The sequence below is a fragment of the Carettochelys insculpta genome, chromosome 6, assembly GCF_033958435.1.
Source record: "Carettochelys insculpta isolate YL-2023 chromosome 6, ASM3395843v1, whole genome shotgun sequence".
NCBI lineage: Eukaryota > Metazoa > Chordata > Testudines > Carettochelyidae > Carettochelys > Carettochelys insculpta.
The window spans coordinates 66754205-66774672 of record NC_134142.1 but is presented as its reverse complement, the minus strand read 5'-3'; the positions used below and the strand labels follow the sequence as shown (position 1 = coordinate 66774672).

The 20468-nt window shown below is 45.2% G+C and overlaps 1 protein-coding gene across 4 annotated transcripts in view; it reads left to right on the top strand.

Moving 5' to 3' along the window:
* The window catches only part of PCNX1 (pecanex 1), a 163034-nt gene that overhangs the window by 68679 nt on the left and 73887 nt on the right, over window positions 1-20468 (top strand). For all 4 annotated transcript variants that reach the window (XM_074997156.1, XM_074997155.1, XM_074997154.1 and 1 more), the window contains 2 exons: window positions 14812-14902; window positions 17127-17184. In XM_074997156.1, the coding sequence (XP_074853257.1) occupies window positions 14812-14902; window positions 17127-17184 (149 nt within the window). The remainder of the gene's footprint in view (window positions 1-14811; window positions 14903-17126; window positions 17185-20468) is intronic.

The following is a 20468-nucleotide window of genomic DNA, read 5'->3' as shown; positions in this document are numbered from 1 at the left end:
ATGCCAAGAAGCTAGAGCTGTTCGGCAGAAAGGTCTACTCCTCCTCCACACTACTATTGCGAATGGCAAATTACGCAGCGCATCTAGCGAACCGCAATTTCGACAATTACACTAGGTTAACCTCCCTCATGGACTCGCTTCCAGAGGACAAGAAACCGGTGCTCAAGGCCATCGTGCAAGAAGGCTACGCGGCCTCGAGGACGGGAGTTCAGATCGCCCTGGATGTTGCGGACACAGCAGCACGCTCCACAGCTACGACAGTGGTGATGCGAAGGGAGTCCTGGCTCCAGACTTCGGGTATACCGAGGGATCTGCAGGCAAAGATCGTCGATCTTCCCTTCGACACGCAGAAGCTGTTTGCTGAATCAACTGACCTGGTCCTTCATTCCAGCAAAGATTCAAGAGCCACACTTAGGACCCTGGGGATTTACACCCCTCCATACAGAAAGAAAAAGTACTACCCTCAACAAAGACGGTACCAGTACCAGCCACAGCGTCCCCAGTACCACAGGGGTTACGAGCAAGGGCGACATCAGCACCAGCAGTACAGAACTCCCAGGCGACGTTCCCAACAGAGCCGTGCGTCCTCGGGCAGGGCCAAAGGCCACAAGTTTGACACACAGATCCAGGGCTGCGCCATCACTACCATCGTACAAGGTCATCTGAAGCTGTTATTCCACCATCGCCTCTGACCATTCTACGACCAGTGGCAAAGGATCACCACAGACAAATGGGTGCTGGAGATCATAGCCACGGGGTACGCCATCCCTTTCCAGTCGCTCCCACTGCCATGACCTTCACCCAGGCCCCACCTCCAGGAGGCCTCCCACGTAGCGAGGCTCAAGCAGGAGGTAGACCATCTCATGCTCATAGGGGCAGTGGAAAGAGTGCCGGAGCAACTGCAAGGGAAAGGGTTCTACTCGAGGTACTTCCTCACAGAGAAAAAGACAGGAGGCTGGAGGCCCATCTTAGATCTTCGAGGCCTCAACCGGTACCTGTGCAAGCAATGCTTTCGGATGATCACAATCGCCTCCATCCTTACGGCACTGGACGATGGAGATTGGTTCGCAGCCCTCGACTTACAAGACGCGTATTTTCACATAACTATCCATCCGGCTCACCGGCGATTCCTCCGGTTCATGGTAGGCAAAGAACATTTTCAATACAAGGTCCTACCATTTGGCCTCTCCTCGGCCCCCAGAGTCTTCACCAAGACCTTGGCAGTGGTGTCAGCCTACCTGCACAGACAGTGGGTATTTATATTCCAGTATCTGGACGACTGCCTACTCAAAGGGGCCTCAAAGGAAGAGGTACTACGCATGATACATGTCACAGCAGGCGCGTTCTCTTCGTTTGGCCTGGTTATCAATCTGACAAAATCAAAGATAGACCCCACACAGGACATAGAGTTCATAGGGGCACGCATAAATTCTATTACAGTGAGAGTGAGTGTACCAGAGACTCGCTTTCGGGCCATCGGCTCCCTTGTGCAAGTCATCACCTTCAGCCCTACGGTGCCGGTTCTGACGTGCTTACAGCTGCTGGGCCACATGGCAGCGGCGACGTTCGTAGTACAGAACGCCAGGTTACACATGCACAGCATGCAGCACTGGCTGGCGAGCGTATACGAACCGGCGGCGCACACCGTTCACAGGGTGGTGTCACCCACAGCAGAGGTGCGCAAATCCCTGCAATGGTGGGTAAACCCCAAAAACTTGCTAACAGGGGTACCCTTCCACCAACCACAAATATCGGTTTTTCTTACTACAGATGCCTCCCTCATAGGGTGGGGAGCACACATGGGCGAAGAGGTGACTCAAGGGCTGTGGTCCTCCATGGAGCAGTCACTGCACATAAATATACTGGAGCTCAGAGCAGTGTTCAACGCCTGCAGACACTTTCGAGACCATATACAAGGCAAAGTAGTCGGCATCAGTACAGACAATACCTCCACCATGTTTTATATAAATCGGCAAGGAGGAGCTCGGTCCCGTGCCTTGTGTGCAGAAGCAGTCCGGTTGTGGAACTGGTACATTGCCAACAATATAACCTTGAAAGCCTTGTACTTACCAGGTGCTCACAATGTGAAGGCAGACCAGCTGAGCAGGCGTTTCGCACTCACGCACGAGTCGCAGATCCGTCCCTATCTGCTACGACCGATTTTCCACGCATGGGGCTTTCCCCAGATAGACCTGTTTGCCACTCCAACACAACAAGAAGTACCCACAATTCTGCTCTGGGGCAGGACTGGGACGGGGGTCCCTGGGGGACGCATTCGCGATCTCCTGCCGGGGCCCCCTGCTTTACGCTTTTCCTCCCACAGTGCTGATCCACAAAGTCTTGAAGAAAGCCAGGAGGGAAGGAGCCCGAATGATCCTGATAGTCCCAACGTGGGATCGACAGCAATGGTTCCCCCTACTCCTGCGCATGTTGGACCGTCCACCGATGCCCCTTCCAGTGGCGCCGGATCTGCTCACGCAAGCCCAGGGGTCCATAGTGCATTCGCACCCCCAAGGCCTGCGACTACAAGCGTGGTTAATCCATGGTTCAGCTCCCTAGAGAGCACATGTACGGAGGAAGTGCAGCAAGTCCTAGAAAGTAGCAGGAGGACTTCCACCAGGAAGACCTACCAGCAGAAATGGACTCGCTTCATGGCATGGTGTTCTACCAAACAGCTAGCCCCCCTCTCGGTGCCTATACCTGTGATATTAGAGTATTTACTGGACCTCGAGAGAAGAACTCTCACTATGCTCGTTAAAGGTCCACCTTGCCGCCATTTCGGCATTCAGACACGAAGAGGAAGGGCACACGGTGTTCGCCCATCCCATGGTTACCAGGTTCCTCAAAGGGTTGGTAAACCTATACCCGCCTCGGAAACCGCTTCCACCTTCGTGGAACTTGGACCTGGTGCTTAATGTGCTAACGGGACCACCGTTCGAGCCCTTGGCCACGGTTTCCCTCCGCCTCCTTATGATAAAGACGACCTTTCTTCTCGCAATCACGTCAGCTTGCAGGGTGAGCGAACTTGCGGCAGTTATGGCAACGCCACCCTGCACTGTTTTTTTTTTCCAAGGAGGCGGTAACCATACGGGTGCATCTAGGCTTTGTTCCCAAAGTTTCTTCTGAGTTTCACATTAACGAACCTATTGTTTTACCTTCGTTTTATCCAAAGTCTCATAACTCTAACAAAGAGACACGCCTACACCTCCTGGATGTGAGGAGGGCGTTAGCCTTCTATATAGACAGGACCAAGTCCTTCCGGAAAACGGATAGACTTCTAGTCTCTCTCGCTCCCTAATCGAAAGGAGAAGGTCTTTCTTCGCAGAGAATCTCGAAGCACATTGTATCCTGCATAAAAATGTGCTACGAACTCAAAAAGACTCCTTTACTGGCCACTCCCAGGGCTCATTCCAATAGGGCGGTGGCGGCATCTACAGCCTTTTTCAAGGGCGTTGCGCTAAAAGACATTTGCAGAGTGGCGACCTGGTCATCCTATGATACCTTCGCCAAACATTACGCCCTTCACAGGGTATTCCAAGAGGATACCCAGCTCTCGACAGCGTTTCTTTCGGGGACAAGCTGCACATAATCCGATTACCCACCTCCTATCTTGGGTTACTGCTGGGTAGTCAGCTATTGTGGAGCACCCACGGGGACACTCGAAGAAGAAAGAAAGGTTACTCACCGTAGTAACAGTGGTTCTTCGAGATGTGTCCCCGTGGGTGCTCCACTACCCGCCCATCCTCCCCGCTTCGGATCTCTGTTTAGTGTTTTGCAGGAGCATCCGAGGCGGTTGGTCAAGGAACTGGCGGGGACCGGATCGCGTACGTGGCCAGGAGCGCGCAAGGGAGCGGCGCGCACCGGCGCATGCGCGGTCCGGCAGAAACTGCTTGGAAGATCCGATGTGCGGCGCCGGGCAAGCCCGACACCTAATGTGGAGCACCCACGGGGACACATCTCGAAGAACCACCGTTACTACGGTGAGTAACCTTTCTTTCTCCATCATATGTGCAAAAGTCTAAAAGAAATGAATCAGGGGCGGGGGGCGGGGGGGATATTTAAAGGCAGAAGTATTAGTTAGGACATACTGTTTTTCTTGTACCTTTTTGAAATCTTATTGATCATTGGGCAGGTTGCTTTCAGTTGTTGGGCTACTATTTCCACAAACTGTTACCTTATATTTTAAGAAAATCAACTTTAAAGTTACAAAAACACAATTGTCTGGATGTTACCCCATAGTTGACAGATAAGCAGTTAAATTTCCTCTCTCTAAGATGCAATTTTGCACAGTGACCAATGTCCTCAACTTATGTGGACTTCAGTGAGCTTCTTGTGATCTTCTGGAGTTTGATTTAGTGCACTTAGTGGTAACGCACTAAATTCAACTGTCATGGCGCTGCTGTTAAATCCACTACTTCTGGCAGTTGTGAGGAGTAAGGGAAATAGATGGAAGAGTTTCCCTGTCAACATCTTGCTGTGGGGACAGTGGCAGAAATCGATTTTTAGATACATCTGCTCTAGCTACGCAATTCTCACAGCTGGATTTGGGTATCTAAGATTGATTTTACTTCCTAATGTAGACCTGGCCTAGGATTTAAATATAGGAAGTACAAGCTAACAGTGTGACATTTTAATTTACATTCATGTTAACATAGACTTAATGTGCTAAGGTCGCCAAATTGCTTCGTTAGGTTTTAGCGCCTTGCAGAACTAGACCCTGGGCGGCTAAACGAAGGCAAACTGATCTTTAGGTAATAGGAGACGTGAAGTAAGTTTTGGAAGTAACTTGTCAGGAGAATATTTCGAAAGACTCAATTTCTAAGAATGTTTTATGCAGGTTAGGTACTTCTGGTTTCCGTCACCTGTACTGGGGAGTCTGCCTTTGTTGTATGTGCTAGCCACCGAAGGCCACGTCAGTGCAGGTCCCATGGATCTTTACAGTTCTGGTTCTAGAGCCACCATTTCTGTGGCATTTTCTCATCTTTGTAGCAAATGCCCACATTGATATTTTCCTCTTGCCATCTTAGTTCAAGAATGTAATCTGTACTTTGGTGCTTGAGTTGTCCTTTGTTTTGGTTAAATGCAAATACTTCCAGGGCTTATCTAATAGGTTGACATCAGTGTTACTACTCTGGAAGTATTTTTAAATTAAACACTATCATAAGCAGAATTTTCTTAGTTTGCCTCTTTTTCTTTACATAAATTTACTGAGAGCTATTCTTACATGGAATATTTTTCCCATTGTAGGCTTTTTAAGTGTTTGAAATATTCTGTGTTTGCAGAGCTGGATTGTGAAAGATTCAAAGAGGTATTGGAGTGAAGAGAGTGTGATTACAAAGCCTAAGTATGTTAAGTTCCGCAGCTGCAAACTCTTTGGAGATAATGTTGATGTAATAGTATAATCTTTCAAGCCAACAAACTTTCTTTGATCTCCTAAGTAGCCTATTACTTAATAGCATGTACATTTTATTCAAGTAAATTATCTAAATCCTACAACCAGAGAGGATATTTTTGGTGAATACTCAATTCTGTTTATATTAATTAGACTGCCTCTGTTGGTTTCTCAAGGCAGACGGTTAGGTCAGTTTTGCAAGACCTCAAAAATTGGGAGCACCTCAAGTTCATTTACCGTTTTACATAAAAGGGATAGCTCAGTGGTGGTAAAGCATATTTATTGGTCAGTAGTTAAAATTAAAATTTACTTCAATAACTTAATTGTTTACTAGGTTAATGCTTTGGAAGACTATGGACACTTAACTGGAGAGCCTAAAAGAGCTATTAAATTTTGCAAAGCGACGCTGACATTTGAAACACTAATTCTTTAAAAATGCTTGTTCATGTCCATTTTACATTAGGTATGTGTGCTTGTCACATGCACTGGTGCCGGAAGGTTTTCCCTCAGCAGTATCTGTAGGGGAGTAGCTCTGCCACCCTCTGGAGTGGTTCTCGCATGGCATGGTATAAAGGCATGCCACGGATTCCCTTCACCCTCAGTTCCTCCCTTGCCACCACCGACAGTGTGGAATGCTGATTGCTCTTAGTAGCATTGCTTAGGCTTTCTGGAGACTTTAGTCTTTGTACATTTACTGTAAGTAATAGAGGAAGTGAGCCCGTAGCAGTAGTTAGTTTTTGTTAGCCCATCTGAGACTCAGCTGGGAGGTAGGGCATGCCTCAGGCTCTAAGGCCTGTGATCACTGTAAATGCCCTATGTCCATGAGCAATCTAGACAATAGGTGTCTGAGGTGAAGGGCACATAAGTAACACGTGTCACATGGAAAGTGTGAGTTCAGTCTCAAAGCACTCCTGATAGAGTTGGTGTTCGCTCCAGCCCTAGAGGAAGGTCTAGATCTGCACTCAGCAGCTGTCATCATTGATGAGCTGGCACTGATTGCCCCTACCAGCCTTCTTTGTCGTCTTGGCTGGGACCACAGAAGGGAAATCTCCTTACTCACTCCAAGAGTGAGCGAAGGTCTGCATTGGGCAACTCTTCTCCCCATTCAGGAACTTGGGCCTCAGCTCGTGGAGCGGTGCATCCTATCCTGTTCATCCCTGGACACATGGGCAGGCCTCAGTCATCTTCAGGTGCCATTGATATGCAAAGCTCTCTAGGCACTTCCCACACTGACCCTGGCAGTGCCCCCTCCTCAGAGTAAGCACACCTTGGGACCCTTTCATCTGCCTTCATGCAGAAGTACCGTTCCCTGTCATGTGGTTCATCCTGTAACTGGTCACCTGTGAGGAGCCAACACACTTTGGACACGAAGAGACAGTAGCAGTTAAGTCCTCTCCAGTCATTGGACCTAGCGTGCCAACAGTGGGAGTTGAGGCAGACTTCGCTGGTGGAGGCCCTTGGAGAGAGACCTTCCAGCAAGAACGTCAGGGCCAAGCCATCAAAGTTTCTTTTACAGATCCAAGGAGTGTTCAGAAGACAGAAGCTGCAGGCCCTGCCATCAGTTGCCAAGACGAGTGTCACTGTGTTCGGGAAAATCTCCTTGGCATCTGACACACAATACCTCAAGTCTCACTCCTCATCTTGGTTCCAGTCTGTGTTTCACAGATCCTCTGAGTGCCACCAGTCACCAAGGTCCTTGTGGAAATATATGACCCAGTTGGAGCTTTCCTTCTCCAGATGTGACCCTGGACACCAACACTCAAGTAGATCTTGGTCTCTGGGTACCACCTGTTCCAGATACAGCTCTGGTAAGGAGCAGAGCTTGATAGCAGCAAGGCAGCCACCTAGACCATTTATATTTTTTTATATATATATATATATATATATATGTGTGTGTGTGTGGCAGCCTCAGGGCCACTTACCTCACAGGTATCAAAATTTGCTCCCTTTGTCACTTGACCCTTCCATCTGCCCCACTTGGTGTCAGGAGTTTTGGACAACCTGATGGCCTTGACAGCCCAACCCCCTCTGGTGTTTGAGGCCTTGGGAGAAGACCTCCAGTTCCATAATTCCAGGTTGCACCAGGTTCTGCCAAAGAGGATTATGTGCAGTGTTGGCCTGCAGATGGAGGAATTGGAGGAGAAGGTGGAATGCTCTCTGACAACCTTTCCTCCATGGCCCTTGCTAGGGTGCCTTTCCCCTTCATGAAGGGATGTCAATAACTGCTGCCTTGTGCCCTCCTCTCCACCCACTATTTCCGTGTGGGCAGAGTCTACGTAATTTGTCCCAACAAAGGGATGTAAATATGTCTATTCCCACTCTACCCCTAATTTCATGGTGGTCAAGGCAGTTAACCACAAAAAATGTAAAGGACAACGCAGAGCTAAAACTCCAGGAGGCTGTATGTGTTCATATGGAAAATTTATTTTTTATTCACCCTACAATTAAGTAAGGCCCACCACCAGGCTCCTCTGGGCCACTATGATCTTGTGTGTGGCAGACCACAGCCAAGTTTGAGAATGTCCTCCCAGGGGAGTCCTGCAATTCTGGACAAACATCTGGCACGGCGTCTGCCAGCACAGCTCTCCAAGTAGCATTGGACATCGCAGCCTACACAGCTTGTACAATGACATGCACTATCTCTATGCAGCAAGCCTTCTGGCTTCTGTTTGTCTTATCCACTGAGGCTGAGCAGTTGATTCAGGACTTCCTTTTTGGCAACTAGGCCCTGTTTGCAGAACAGACAAGTAATAAATTACATCGTCAGGAGGCAGTGGAGGAGGTTCCACCTCCATACCACAACAAAGGTTTTTATTTCTGGTATGTTTTGCTCCCAAAGATGGTTTACATCCTGTCATACTCTGTCCTGGCCTCCATTATTCCCTACCTAGATCTGGGAGAGTAGTAAGGCAACCTTGACTTAAAAGACACATACTTCCACTTCTTGGGCACAGACACTTTTTCTTTGATTTTACTGTGGGTTCAGCTCTCTACCAATTAGCAGTCCTCCCATGTGGCTTGACTACAACACTGAGGGTGTTTATGATGATCATGGTAGTGGCTGTGGCTTTCTTCAGGAGCCAGCATATCCCGATTTATCTGTACATTGATGACTGGCTGGTCAAAGGCAGCTTCAAAGAGCAGGTCCAACATGATATCAAAATCCTGCAAGCTCCCTGGGGTCAGTGACAAAATACTATTTTAGTCCTAATCCAAAGGATAGGGTTCATCTGGGTGGTACTCAACCCATGCATGAGCATTTCTGTTAAACAAGTTTCAGGTTCTATTGAACTTCATTGCGGAGGTTTCCAAGTTTCACTTGACAACGGCCAGAGCATGCCTCTGCCTGCTGTAGTACATGATAGCAAGCACGTAAGTGGTCCACCACATCAAGCTCTGCATGCAACCCCTCCAGCAGTGGCCTCAGTGTTCCTTGGCAGTACCTTGTTCATGTGGGTGGACAAATCCAGAGATGATCCTGGAAGGAGGGCCATTCGATAATGCTGTTCCCTTTCTAGAGCTGATGTCAGATGTCTTGCACCTTGGCTGGGGCACACGATTTGGGGATATTCAGACACGGGATATGGCTCCCAGAGAAGGAAACATTTCACATAAAGGTCAAAGAACTCGGAGCGGTTCAGTTTGCCTACGGGATCTTCTGCCACACCTGTTGATCAAGGTGGCAAGAGTCCTGGTGGGCAACCCTGCCAAGCTGTTCTATGTAAACAGGAAAGGCATACACTCATTGTCTGTCTGTCAAGGCACTACATCTCTTAAACTTCTGTATCAGCCATTATATCCATATGGAAACTGGTCATCTCTCTGGTGTCAGGAATACCCAGCAGATCACCTCAGCAGGGACTTCCTCTCATTGAGCGTGATTGCTTCACACAGAGATGGGATCTCACCAAGTACATCTGTTTGCTGCGAAACAAAACAATGTGCCATTGGTTTTGCTTGTGGCAGGGCCTGGGCAAGGGCTCCCTGCTTGATACTTTCCTTCTGTCATGAGCTCAGCGTCTAATATGTGCATTCCTGTGAATGGCTGCCATCAGCTGGGTCCTGGTAAAGATCGAGAGAGACAAAGTACAGATTGCTGTGATTGTCCCAGCATGGTCTCACCAACAATGGTTTGGCATGCTCATGAACATGGCACTGGGTCCTCCCTGACCCCTCTGCAACCACTCCAATCTGTTGTCATGGGAGCATGTTCATCTCCTTCACCCCAGCTTTGAGTCTACATCTCTTGGCATGGATATTCCTTGGTTGAACTTGAAGGAGCGTACATGCTCAGAAGAGGTTTCGTAAGTCCTCCTGAGAAACAGGAAGCCATCCATAAGATTGACTTACTTGGCCAAATGGATGAGGTTTTTCCATTGGCCATCGGGGCACAGTATCTCTCCCTTGCATTCTTCAGTGCAGTCTGTCTTAGGCTACTGACTGCAGCTCAAGAACCAGGTCCTAATGCATTTTTTCCAGGAGAGTGCACCTTTTGGTCCTCTCCACATTCCACAGGCCAATCCAATTTTAGAAGGTGTTTTCTGATGACATGACAATCATTCCTGAGGGGTCTTGGGGCTTCATCCACAGATATGGCCCCCAGTTCCACAGTGGGACTTTAACCTGGGTGTCTCGAGGCTCACCCGGCCTCTCTTTGAACTACTGGGCTGCAGTTCACCCATCCTACTAGTCTAGGAAGGTTGCTTTCCTGGTGGTTGTGAAGCCGCTCAGTGATGTCTTGGAGAGTAAGGCCTTCATCTCAGAACTGTCTTGCACGATCTTTTGCAAGGACGCGCTTCAGCTTTGGCCCCAATGTAGCCTTCCAGCCAAAGGAGGTATCTTTCTTTTCTGTGAACCAGGATATATTCCTGCCTGTTTTCTTCCCCAAGCCTACCAAGATGGCAGAACAGAGGCATTTTCATGCCCTGGAAGTCCAGAGGGCCTTTTAATTGGAGCATTACCAAGTCTTTCCATGAACGGACCAGCTTGTCTTCACAAGAGTGGATAGGATGAATGCCTCCTGTTTTCCTCACTGAGGATTTCCAGTTGGATCACCCATTGTATGAGGACCTGTTATGACGTGGCAACGATCCTGCTGCTGTTGATCATCAGAGCTCATACATCCAGTACACAGGCATCTTCAGAAGTCTTCCTTGTGCACATCCTAATCAAGGACATCTATAGAGCTGTGATGTCATTCTCTGTCCACATGTTCACATCTCCTCATGTCATCGCTGAGCAGGCCAGAGACGATGCTGGGTTTGGCAGAGCTGTGTTACCAACTGTGAGCATGAACTCCTATCCACCTCTACAGATATTCTTTGGAGTCACCTAATGTGGAATGGACACGAGCAAGCACTCAAAGAAGAAGAAAAGACAGATTCCTGTTCTGTAATTAATTGGTACATCTCAAGATGTGTTGCTCATGTCCATTCTATGACTCGCTCTCCTTTTCCCACTGTCGGAGTTTCTGGCAAGAAGGGCTTGAAGGTGGAGAAAGATGTCACCGGCTCTCCTATTCCCATCTGTGTAGGTGCCAAAGCCACTCCCCTGTGGACACTGCTGTGGGAATGTGCTTGTGGCGAGCACACACACTTAATGTGGAATGGGCATGAACAATACATCTCAAGAGTGCCCATTACGGAACAGTGAGTCTTCTCAAATATCTACAGTACCCACTAACTACTTTAATCAATAGCTGATGTAATTAGGTATAGTAGATAAACTTTCCATTAGTCAGGTTCAGTGAATATTGTGTAATTTAATCTGACACGTATAAATGTCTGGCCAAAGCAGCCTTTTGGTCTGATTTATAAGTAGGAGGTTGGTCCAGGTTTCCTTTTCCCTTACTCTTTTATAACAACTACAGCAAGGTCATGACATTCATGAGTTTAACAGTTGTGAATTCCATTATTTGTGAATGGCTCACCCGGCAGAACAACAACCACAAGAAAGAGGGTGGCTTTAGCTGGGGTACTGAGCAAGGCAGCAGGATGATGAAGAGCAAAGGAAAGATGACTCTCTGTAGCGTCTGCAGCCAGGGCTCTGAGCGGGGAGTGCTGGCAGCTAAAGCTTCCCCGGGGCTCTGGGCGGGAGCACCAGTGGCTGTGTTAGCCGGTGGCCGGGTAATGTGTGGTGAGGTACCCCCTGGGTCCTAAACAACCCGGTTTTTTACTGTTAGAGCAGGGAGCTCCTAGCACTCTCGCCTACGGCCAGGCTGTGGTAACCAAACGGTCATAGTTCTTTTTATTGTGCCGGCTGTGTTGCAGTGACAAAAGGGTGACAGCAGTCAGGCTTAGATCTTAACTAGTTACAAGTTTATTTAAGCTACAGTTATAAGCGTGTGGTTACAAAAGGCTGTTGTCTACTTCTTATATGCTAGCAAAGTACAGGTGTTAACAGGTTACTTTACAATCCAATACAAAGAGATCTGTTACCATCTAACACAATGATATCTTGATACAACATCTAGTTACAGAGCTCTAATTCTTTAACTGTGCACAAAAAGAAAGGAGACCTTGCATGGGTATATCTTACCCTCTCTGCGTGTCTCGATACCAGCATAGCCAAGCTGGATCGGTCACTCAATTCTGTGGAAGGACGAATACAAGGTTGGGCGTCCCCAGTTGTGGACCTCGGGAGGCAATCACCTGACCCGACCAGCAGGTAGTTGGTGGAATGCACTCAGAGTTAGAGTTCTGCTGGGCCCACCTTTATACCCCTTTAGGTTACGTATTCTCTTTTTTATCTATGGTGCCAGATCGTACTGGTCTGTCTTCTGTGATGCCAGTTTGTTACAAGGGCAATTCTTATTTAATTTGCACTTGTAAGACAGGAGATAAGCAATTTGGGAGTACAGGACATTCTTTTTGTGTGGGCGGAGACTTCCTCTTCTGGGATGGCTGTGTGGTCGTCATATCCATCGATGCCAGCCGGGGTGATTTCCTGAGGTTCCCCCCCCTTCTCTTGTTGACAGTTTGGCCTGTTAGCCTTTTATCTATACTTCCTGTTTCTCAGGGTCACGATGAGCTAGCACATCTGGGCCTTAATGAGGGGCATCAAAGACTGTGCTGTCAGCAGCCGTTTCCGTGCCCTGTGTGCTTCTCAGTGCTGGGGGGGCGGGCAGCGAGCAAGCTGGCTTGTAAGGGGGAGACTTTGTCTGGCTACAGGCTGCCACTTTCCTGTCAGGACCCTGGGGGTGCTGGTTCCCCAGGGCTTGGTGAAGCTGGGAGGAGCCACCTCCCCCCCCTACACACACACATACTCGTGAAAGGGAGATATGGTCACCTACTCCCTCCCCCCCACCTGACACACACACTGAGCTGGAGACCCTGCACACTCCAGGGCTGTGGGCAGAGCAGTTCAGAGCGTGGGTGAGGCTAGAGTTCAGGGCTGCAGTACCTGCGATGGAACTTGGATGGGAAAGGGGCGCCGCTCCAGCAGCCACAGCAGCTCTGGCAGTGCCAACATGCCCCACACCACAGCAATGGCTGCTGGCCCTGGCTCAGCCTATATAGAGTTAGGGCGCCCGACCCAGCCTCCAGACAGGGGTATTGCATGGCCACTCACTGGCTTCCTATGGCCCCACTGCTGGGCTCTGTCTCCCCCCACTGCTGCCCAGAGCTGCCCGGGACCCGGCCAAGTTCCTCTCCCACAGCCAGGGGAAAATGGATAAAATGATATTATCGAAATTCAAGGTTTGCAAGGGTTCTCAATACTGAACCCTCGCAACCCTACTGTACTGTCAGACGAATGAGAAGTCCTGTGGCACCTTATAGGCTAACTGATTTATTGAAGCGTAAGATTTCGCAGGCAAAGACCCACTTCATCAGATACATTCAAGATAAATTGAATGCACCTGATGAAGTGGGTCTTTGCCCATGAAACTATATGCTTCAATAAGGCTTTTAGTCTGTAAGTGCCACAGGACTTCTCATTTTTGTGGATACAGACTAACACAGCTACCCCTCTGATACTGTTACAAGTAGCACTTAGTCTTTATAATTCAGTGAGAAGAGATTTTTAATTTTTAAGCTCGTTATTCTCTTCTTTGTGCTTTTGTTCCACTCTTTTTTGTATGTCTAGTGCCTTGCTGATCTCCTCACCTTTATACACTTCTCTAGGGGGAAATCAGGGGTACCTCCCTACAAGATTCTAGAAAAGTTCAGGGTTCAGAAGCTTAAGAGCAGTCAGCGTATGTACAGACTGGAGGAAGTAGAGGGTTGATCGTGTTAGGTGTTGATTTTGGGACTGCACACTATAGCTTTTAAATATCTGGAAATACAAAAAATACTTTTTATTATAAAATTCAGAAAGGCAAAACATCCAAGCTAAGAGTTGATGGTGTTGATTGTGATTTAAAAGCTCTAAATAATTTAAAAATGATATATATTAGAGTGTGCCATTGGAGTAGATATGTGGGAAGATATTTATTCCAGACATGAGGGAGCTGATAGGACATCATCCATTAAAAGAATTTTGAAAGTTCATTTTGCAATCTTTGGACTGAAATATCCTGAATCTGAACTCTAGGGCAAACTTCCAGACTTTTGGGGAGAGAAAAGGGCACAGTGAAGACAAGTATCTTCTAGTCAGGCAGTTTGCTGTTTTGGACTTGATTTTCATTTGTTTTCTTCAATCATTTTTAGATTTAGGAACAGGTTTGGTTTCTCCTGTCCTTGAAATAGATGCTGGTTTACCCAGTGTAAAAACATTAAATTAATGCTGTCCCTTTAGCACCCAACAATGGCTTTGTTCCCCTTGCTGTGTTAAGTTCTTGGTCCTAGATCTCCCTGCTCATAGTTGTTTTCTCAGACACAAGCATAACTGAAAAAAAATCATTATGCTCTCTGCAGAATTTTCTTTTCAAGCAGAAACCTTTCTTTAAAAGCCTCTCAATTTTTCCACCTGTTGGATTTCTGCCTTAGTTGCCAACTGTTAATAGTGCATGGTTCAGTAGTTTTTTGTAACAGCCACATGGTTCAAAGCCTAGTATTTTTTTCTGTGAAATCGCACTAATGCAATTTGCCATTTCAAGTAGCTAATCCACTGGAAGGATACCACTGTGGTTTTGTTGGGTTAATTCACTGTTGTTTGTCTGTCTGTATCTACAACATTGCTTATTATCCCGATAAGTGTAACTGATAAAATTTATTGCAATTGTGTCTAAAACATATTTCATGTAGATTGACATGAATGACGTTACTTGAGTATTAGAGAATGCTAAGCTGTCTAAGCGTTTGCTACGCGTTCCTAATATTTTCTTAATCCATTATGCTGGTCACACTTTACATGATGGCTGGCTTATTTTGAGATCTGCATTCATAGAAATCTGCTAAAATGTTACTCTTTAGAAAGGAGCACTGCTGGGTTGAAGCAATATTGAGTATTTGATCTTTTTGTGACCTTTTCTTTAATAGGTAAGTTTAGCTCTACACTCTACGAGACAGGAGGCTGTGATATGTCACTTGTAAATTTTGAGCCTGCTGCAAGGAGATCATCCAACATCTGGTGAGTGTGAAGACCAGTTAAAAAGCTTCTTATCTGCGGGATTATTATAAGAATTTAATAGAAAAGAAGGTATTTAATTTCAGTTGTGGAAGACAAAGTAGCAAAATACTAACCCTGTGTCTCTTTACTATTGTGAAATCTGAACAAGTAGAGTAGAAAAGAGCATTAAGGTGACAAGTACCTTGGAAAATGATTTATTCCAGGTGATAGTAAATGTGCTCACTTTAGAATGGGCAGATGCACTTCCTGCACTGTCTGTTGGAAACTACTTTTTCTCCCTTGAGGAACTTGCTCTCAGTTTCTGCTGTGCATGTGATGTTAAATAAAATGTAGCCATTAGGGTTGGAAAACTAATGTCCAGTTGTGAAGAGAATGTAAATTGAGTGTTCTTGGATATGCAGACATCATCAAAAAGTGTATGAAAGTGTAACATGCCTGCAGTCAAACACTTGGTCTGCAACATAGCCTGAAAAGCAGGCTGTGCAGTGGGAAATTTTCTTGGTGGTGGAAAGAGTTTTGTCCTCCACAGCGTTGAAGTAATCTCCATCAGTTGTGCTCGTGGGCAAAGAACTCTTGGATCCATATACCCATGGATCTAGAGACACCACCCCAAATCCCTGCTTTGCAACATTACGGCAGGCACCTCCTGAGAGCTGATTTTTGACACAGACCTGTATTGCTTGCATGGTTCTGCCAGATCTTGCCACTAGGCATTGTACTTTTTTTAACAGCAGTGATCTTGCAAAGAGGCCCCGGCGCAGCTTTAGAGAGAGTGTGATATGCATCTCAGAGCAGAATGAACTAACCCAGTCTAACTGAGATACTGACTTTCTACCTTCTCATTTCTATGGGTAATCCTAATTTTTAGAGGTAAAATGGGAGACTATAAACTTTTCCCATCTATCTGTCTCAGAATCTCTAGGCACTGACTGTGTTGGCATGTGCAGAATAAATCTTGTGAATGGAGTCGTATGAACTGTCAGGAGTTGCTGTAATTACTTTTGGCCAACTGCTCTGTGCAGGTGCACATGCACTAGAGCCTTTGCAGATAGATGAGGCTTGTTGAATATTGAGTAGCTGGGAACTTAGAGTAACAACACCACCACTATTGTCCAATTATAAATGACTCATTTCTATTCAGACTACTATTATATCCAAAAGGAGGGTGAAGGAGGTGTTTTCTCTTCCTACGCTTTGACTGCAAAGTGTGCTAAACTAGCTCTATTGGTCATGGCTTACCAGAGTAAAAGATTCTCCTGGGAGAATTCTGCACCCAAAAATTATGCACACAATAATTCTGCATATTGTATTTCTCAAACTAACACACTATAATCACACCAGTTTCAATTATTTTGGTAACTTATTTTAAAAAAATCTGTGTGTAACAATACAGATGTCAAAGATTCAGAAAATGCTTTTGACAAACAGATTCATTACTAGGCATATTAATGCAGAACTCTGAGTGAGAATTCATTTAGATTACAGTACAGAACTGCATTTCCCATACTACAATTACAGCACAGGACCATATTTTTTGAAATTCTGCGAAGAGATTGAGGCTTTTTACATTTTCGTAAGTGTGTTAGAAGTGATTTTCAATGAAGTTTGGACTCTTAAGTTGCTTAGTTTTATCCTGATTATATGACCGTCAGCAGCATTACGGAGGTGCAAGATAAATGGGGGAAAAAAGTTGGAGATAGGAGCAGAAGTCCATCAGATTATTTTACCCTGTGAGCCAAAAGGAGATGTACACAGATTTTTATTAAAGAATCCCTCTAGAGCTTATCCTTTGAGGGCTAACAAGTTTAAGAAAGGGTACACCCAGGCAATAGGAAATGAGATGATTTCTTCTGAGACAACCACTAGCCAACTCAGGTATCTGTGCCAGATGTAGTTTAGATGGTAGAAGTGAAGAAGAAGAGAGCATCTTCATAATTGTGGTTGTAGCAGATGCTATCTCATATGAGCTCTTTCCCATTCAATACATGGGCAAAACTGGTTGTCACTCTTCTTGGTTTACATGCAAGAGACAGCTTAAAAAGCAGATATTTATTTGTTTAAATGTATTAGTGTCAAGTCTGCAAAATTACAAAAAATGAATGAAGATACACTAAAAAGTTGGTCGGTCTTTGGCGGATAAATAAAATTTCAGGAATTTTAATACATTGTGGTGTCTTGCTGAAATTAAATAATACTAATATAAAGTATTTTCCTGTTTCTTTAGTGACACGGACTCTCATGTTTCAAGTTCTACCTCAGTTCGCTTTTATCCTCATGATCTAGTAAGTGTTTTTTAAAATTTGTGATACAGCAGCCTTTTCCTGTTGGCACATTTTTAGATCACTGATCCACCAGAACTCGTGGTATCATTTTTTTAAAAGCAGTGTTTTGACTTGATTCTGGTGGGAAGCTCATATTCAGTATTGCAATGCAGACAGATATACATGCAAATTCTAAAGCTAAATTAATCTACAAACATCATTACTCCTTTTAAAATTGAACTGAGACTAAAATATGATCTTGAATTTGTATGATTTGATCACAAAACATATTGGAAATGGGAGAGGTTCTGACAACTATCATAAATTTGACCAAAAGATTTTATGCATGTGCTCAAGATCATTCCTATTTACCTCTCAGCTATGCAGGTGATTGAAGGTGTAAGTTACTGTCCTGCAATCTTTAGAAGCAGTCATGATACTTGCATCAAGGTATATACCCAACCACCATAATCTAATGTGCAAAAGTTAGATAATGTGAAATGAGGCACTTGAGTAAAGTGAAAGGCGCACACCAGTTAACTGCACATACAGTATCTGTGCAAAAGTTCAGTGGTTCCCAGTGTTCCTGTGACACGCTGTTCTGATATTAGCTCCAAACATGTAACTTTAAAAAAAAAATGGAAATTTGATGCCACACAGGACAGAGCAGGAAGAAGCTTATGTGGATCACAGAGGTGCACTTGCAGCTGTCACCTGAGCTCACCTATCTGCCCTATGGGCTGCCCCATCACTCTGTCCTGGTGGGCCAGATGCGTTGGTCTCCCCAAGCAAAGACGCAGAGTTGGGGTAGTAGCTGCCCAGCCAAGTATCACAGATGCTGATTATATCTCAGCTCAGGAAGGGACTTGTCAGTACCTAGGAGCACAACTACATGGACTTGTCAGCACCTAGGAGCTCAGTCACAAATAGGACTAAAACCTCAAATAAATCTGCCTTACTCTGCAAGAGTTTTATACAGATAAAGCTCATACATTTGCTCTCTTTATCAATGAGAGTTATGCACAGTTGTTGCTTCCCCAGGTAACAATTATTTACACCGAGTTTGATTATAAACAAAAGTGTTAAGTAGGATTTGAGTGGTTGCAACTGAAAGCAGATGGATCAAAGTAAGTTGGTAAGCTAAAATAAACAAAACAGTGTAGCTAAGCCTAATATATGGTAGTTTCTCACGCTGTCCTTATTTCAAGTAAAATTCTTCAAGCCAGAGCTGATCTTTTTTCTGACCTGGACCTAACATCTTCACTCCTCATAAGTGTTCTTTGTTTCCAGGTCTCTTCATGTGATCTCTTGTGCAGGAGAGCAGTTTGTGAAGCTAGATGAAGACAATACTTGATTGTTTCCCATCCCTTAAGTAGAATTTCCCCAGGGTGGGAATTCTTTGTTCAAACTCTCTTCCAACCCTCAGGAAAAATATAAAATTCATCAAAGATTCCAGCACCAGGTGGCATGGTCACATGTCTTTGTAGAAACAACCACACTTTAGGCTTACAGGAAGAGCAAAACTATTCACACACAACAAAAGAGCAGAAATGGCACATTTTAAAGACCAACAAAATGATTTATTCTGTGATGAGCTTTCGTGGGACAGACCCACTTCATCGGATCAAGATAATTTCCAATACCAACTGACATAAGTTCAGAGGACCAAAAAAAGAAAATTGCAATAAAAACTGACAAATCATTAAAAACCTACAGTGTATTCTGGATCACGATGCTACGCTCCAGAAGGCCCTAGGTGACAGGTCTGTCCTTTCCTATAGACAACCTCCTAATCTAAGAGAGATTCTCATCAGCAATCACAGGCTACACCACAATAATACTAATCCTGGAGTTTTCCTTACAACAAACCTTGCTGCCAACTTTGCCAACATATTTATTCTGGTGATACCATCACTGAACCTAACCATGTTAGTTGCAAGATCAACGGCACATTCTCATTCACTTCCAGCAACATTATATATGACATTATGTGCCAACAGTGCCCTTCCACTATGTACATTGGACAGACTGGGCAAAGCCTTCACCAAAAAATAAATGGATGCAGAGCAGACATCAAGAAACTCAATACACGTAAGTCAGTCAGTGAACACTTCAATGGAGTGGACCACTCTGTTAAAGATCTGAGAATTCGTGTCCTAGAGCAAAAAGAATTTAAAAAACACAGCGAGAAATTTGTGAGTTGGAATTCCTATTCAAATTTGACACATTAACAGGTGATATGAACAGAGACCTCAATTACCTCAAGCATTACAGACTGCTTCCCTTCCTTTGATGCTCATAATTATCTCAGGCAGGACAATTAACATCTCTCTGCCCTTCATCCCCCTCCTTCAGTCCTATGGACTTGAATTGTTTGCTTTTATTGCTTTGTCCTCTTTACTTATAAATGTCAGTCAGTATTGGAAATGAGATTGATCTGATGAAGTGGGTCTGTCCCACAAAAGCTCATCACTGAATAAATCATTTTGTTAGTCTTTAAAGTGCTACATTTCTTCTGTTTTGTTTTGTTGGAGTACAGACTAACTTGGCTACCTCTCAAACTATTCACACTTCATTCTCCCAAGCACAGGGACATTAAGTTCCCAAAGTACCCCTATTGGCTTGCATTAGGAAGACCTGGAATTAATAAACAGGTTTACACTTTCTAGAGAAAGATGCATGGAAAAAAATAGAATATACACATTCTGGAGATTACAGGCTCTTGAATCATAGGCTACATGCCCTATTGTGCATAAAGGCATATATGAATTTTGCATATTCATGTTCAAAAATATATTTCCATTAAAAATATGGGCGTTGCATCACAGCATGTTTGTCAGACACTGCCTTTTATGGTTGGTGTGATCTCCACAGCCCTGATGTCTGTTGGAAGCACACTAACTTCCTGGGGGACGTTCCCTTCAGGGGAGCGCTTCCACTGTTGAGGTGGTACTTCTGCATGCAGCCCCATCCTCTGTTCCTTTTTCTTGTAACTGTTCAACTAAGCCTCATTTAAGTTCCAGCTACAATTCCATATGAAATTTTTTACAACTTGTAGCATTACAGGTCGAGAATAAATGGGACCTCTTGAAAATGTCACTTAGCCTTTTTTCAGTATTTACACTCTTGTTTGGTGAGGAGGTTTTGTACTATATACTTGTTTAACACTGTCTCACTCCCCTGTTGTGTATATTCTGAGGGTACAGTACAGTTCTGTGGTGGTATTTGTGATTTTGTGAAGAGCTCTGTCGTTAAGTAGCAAGAGAAGGTAGTGATAGGAAAACAACGCCAAGCATGAATAATGC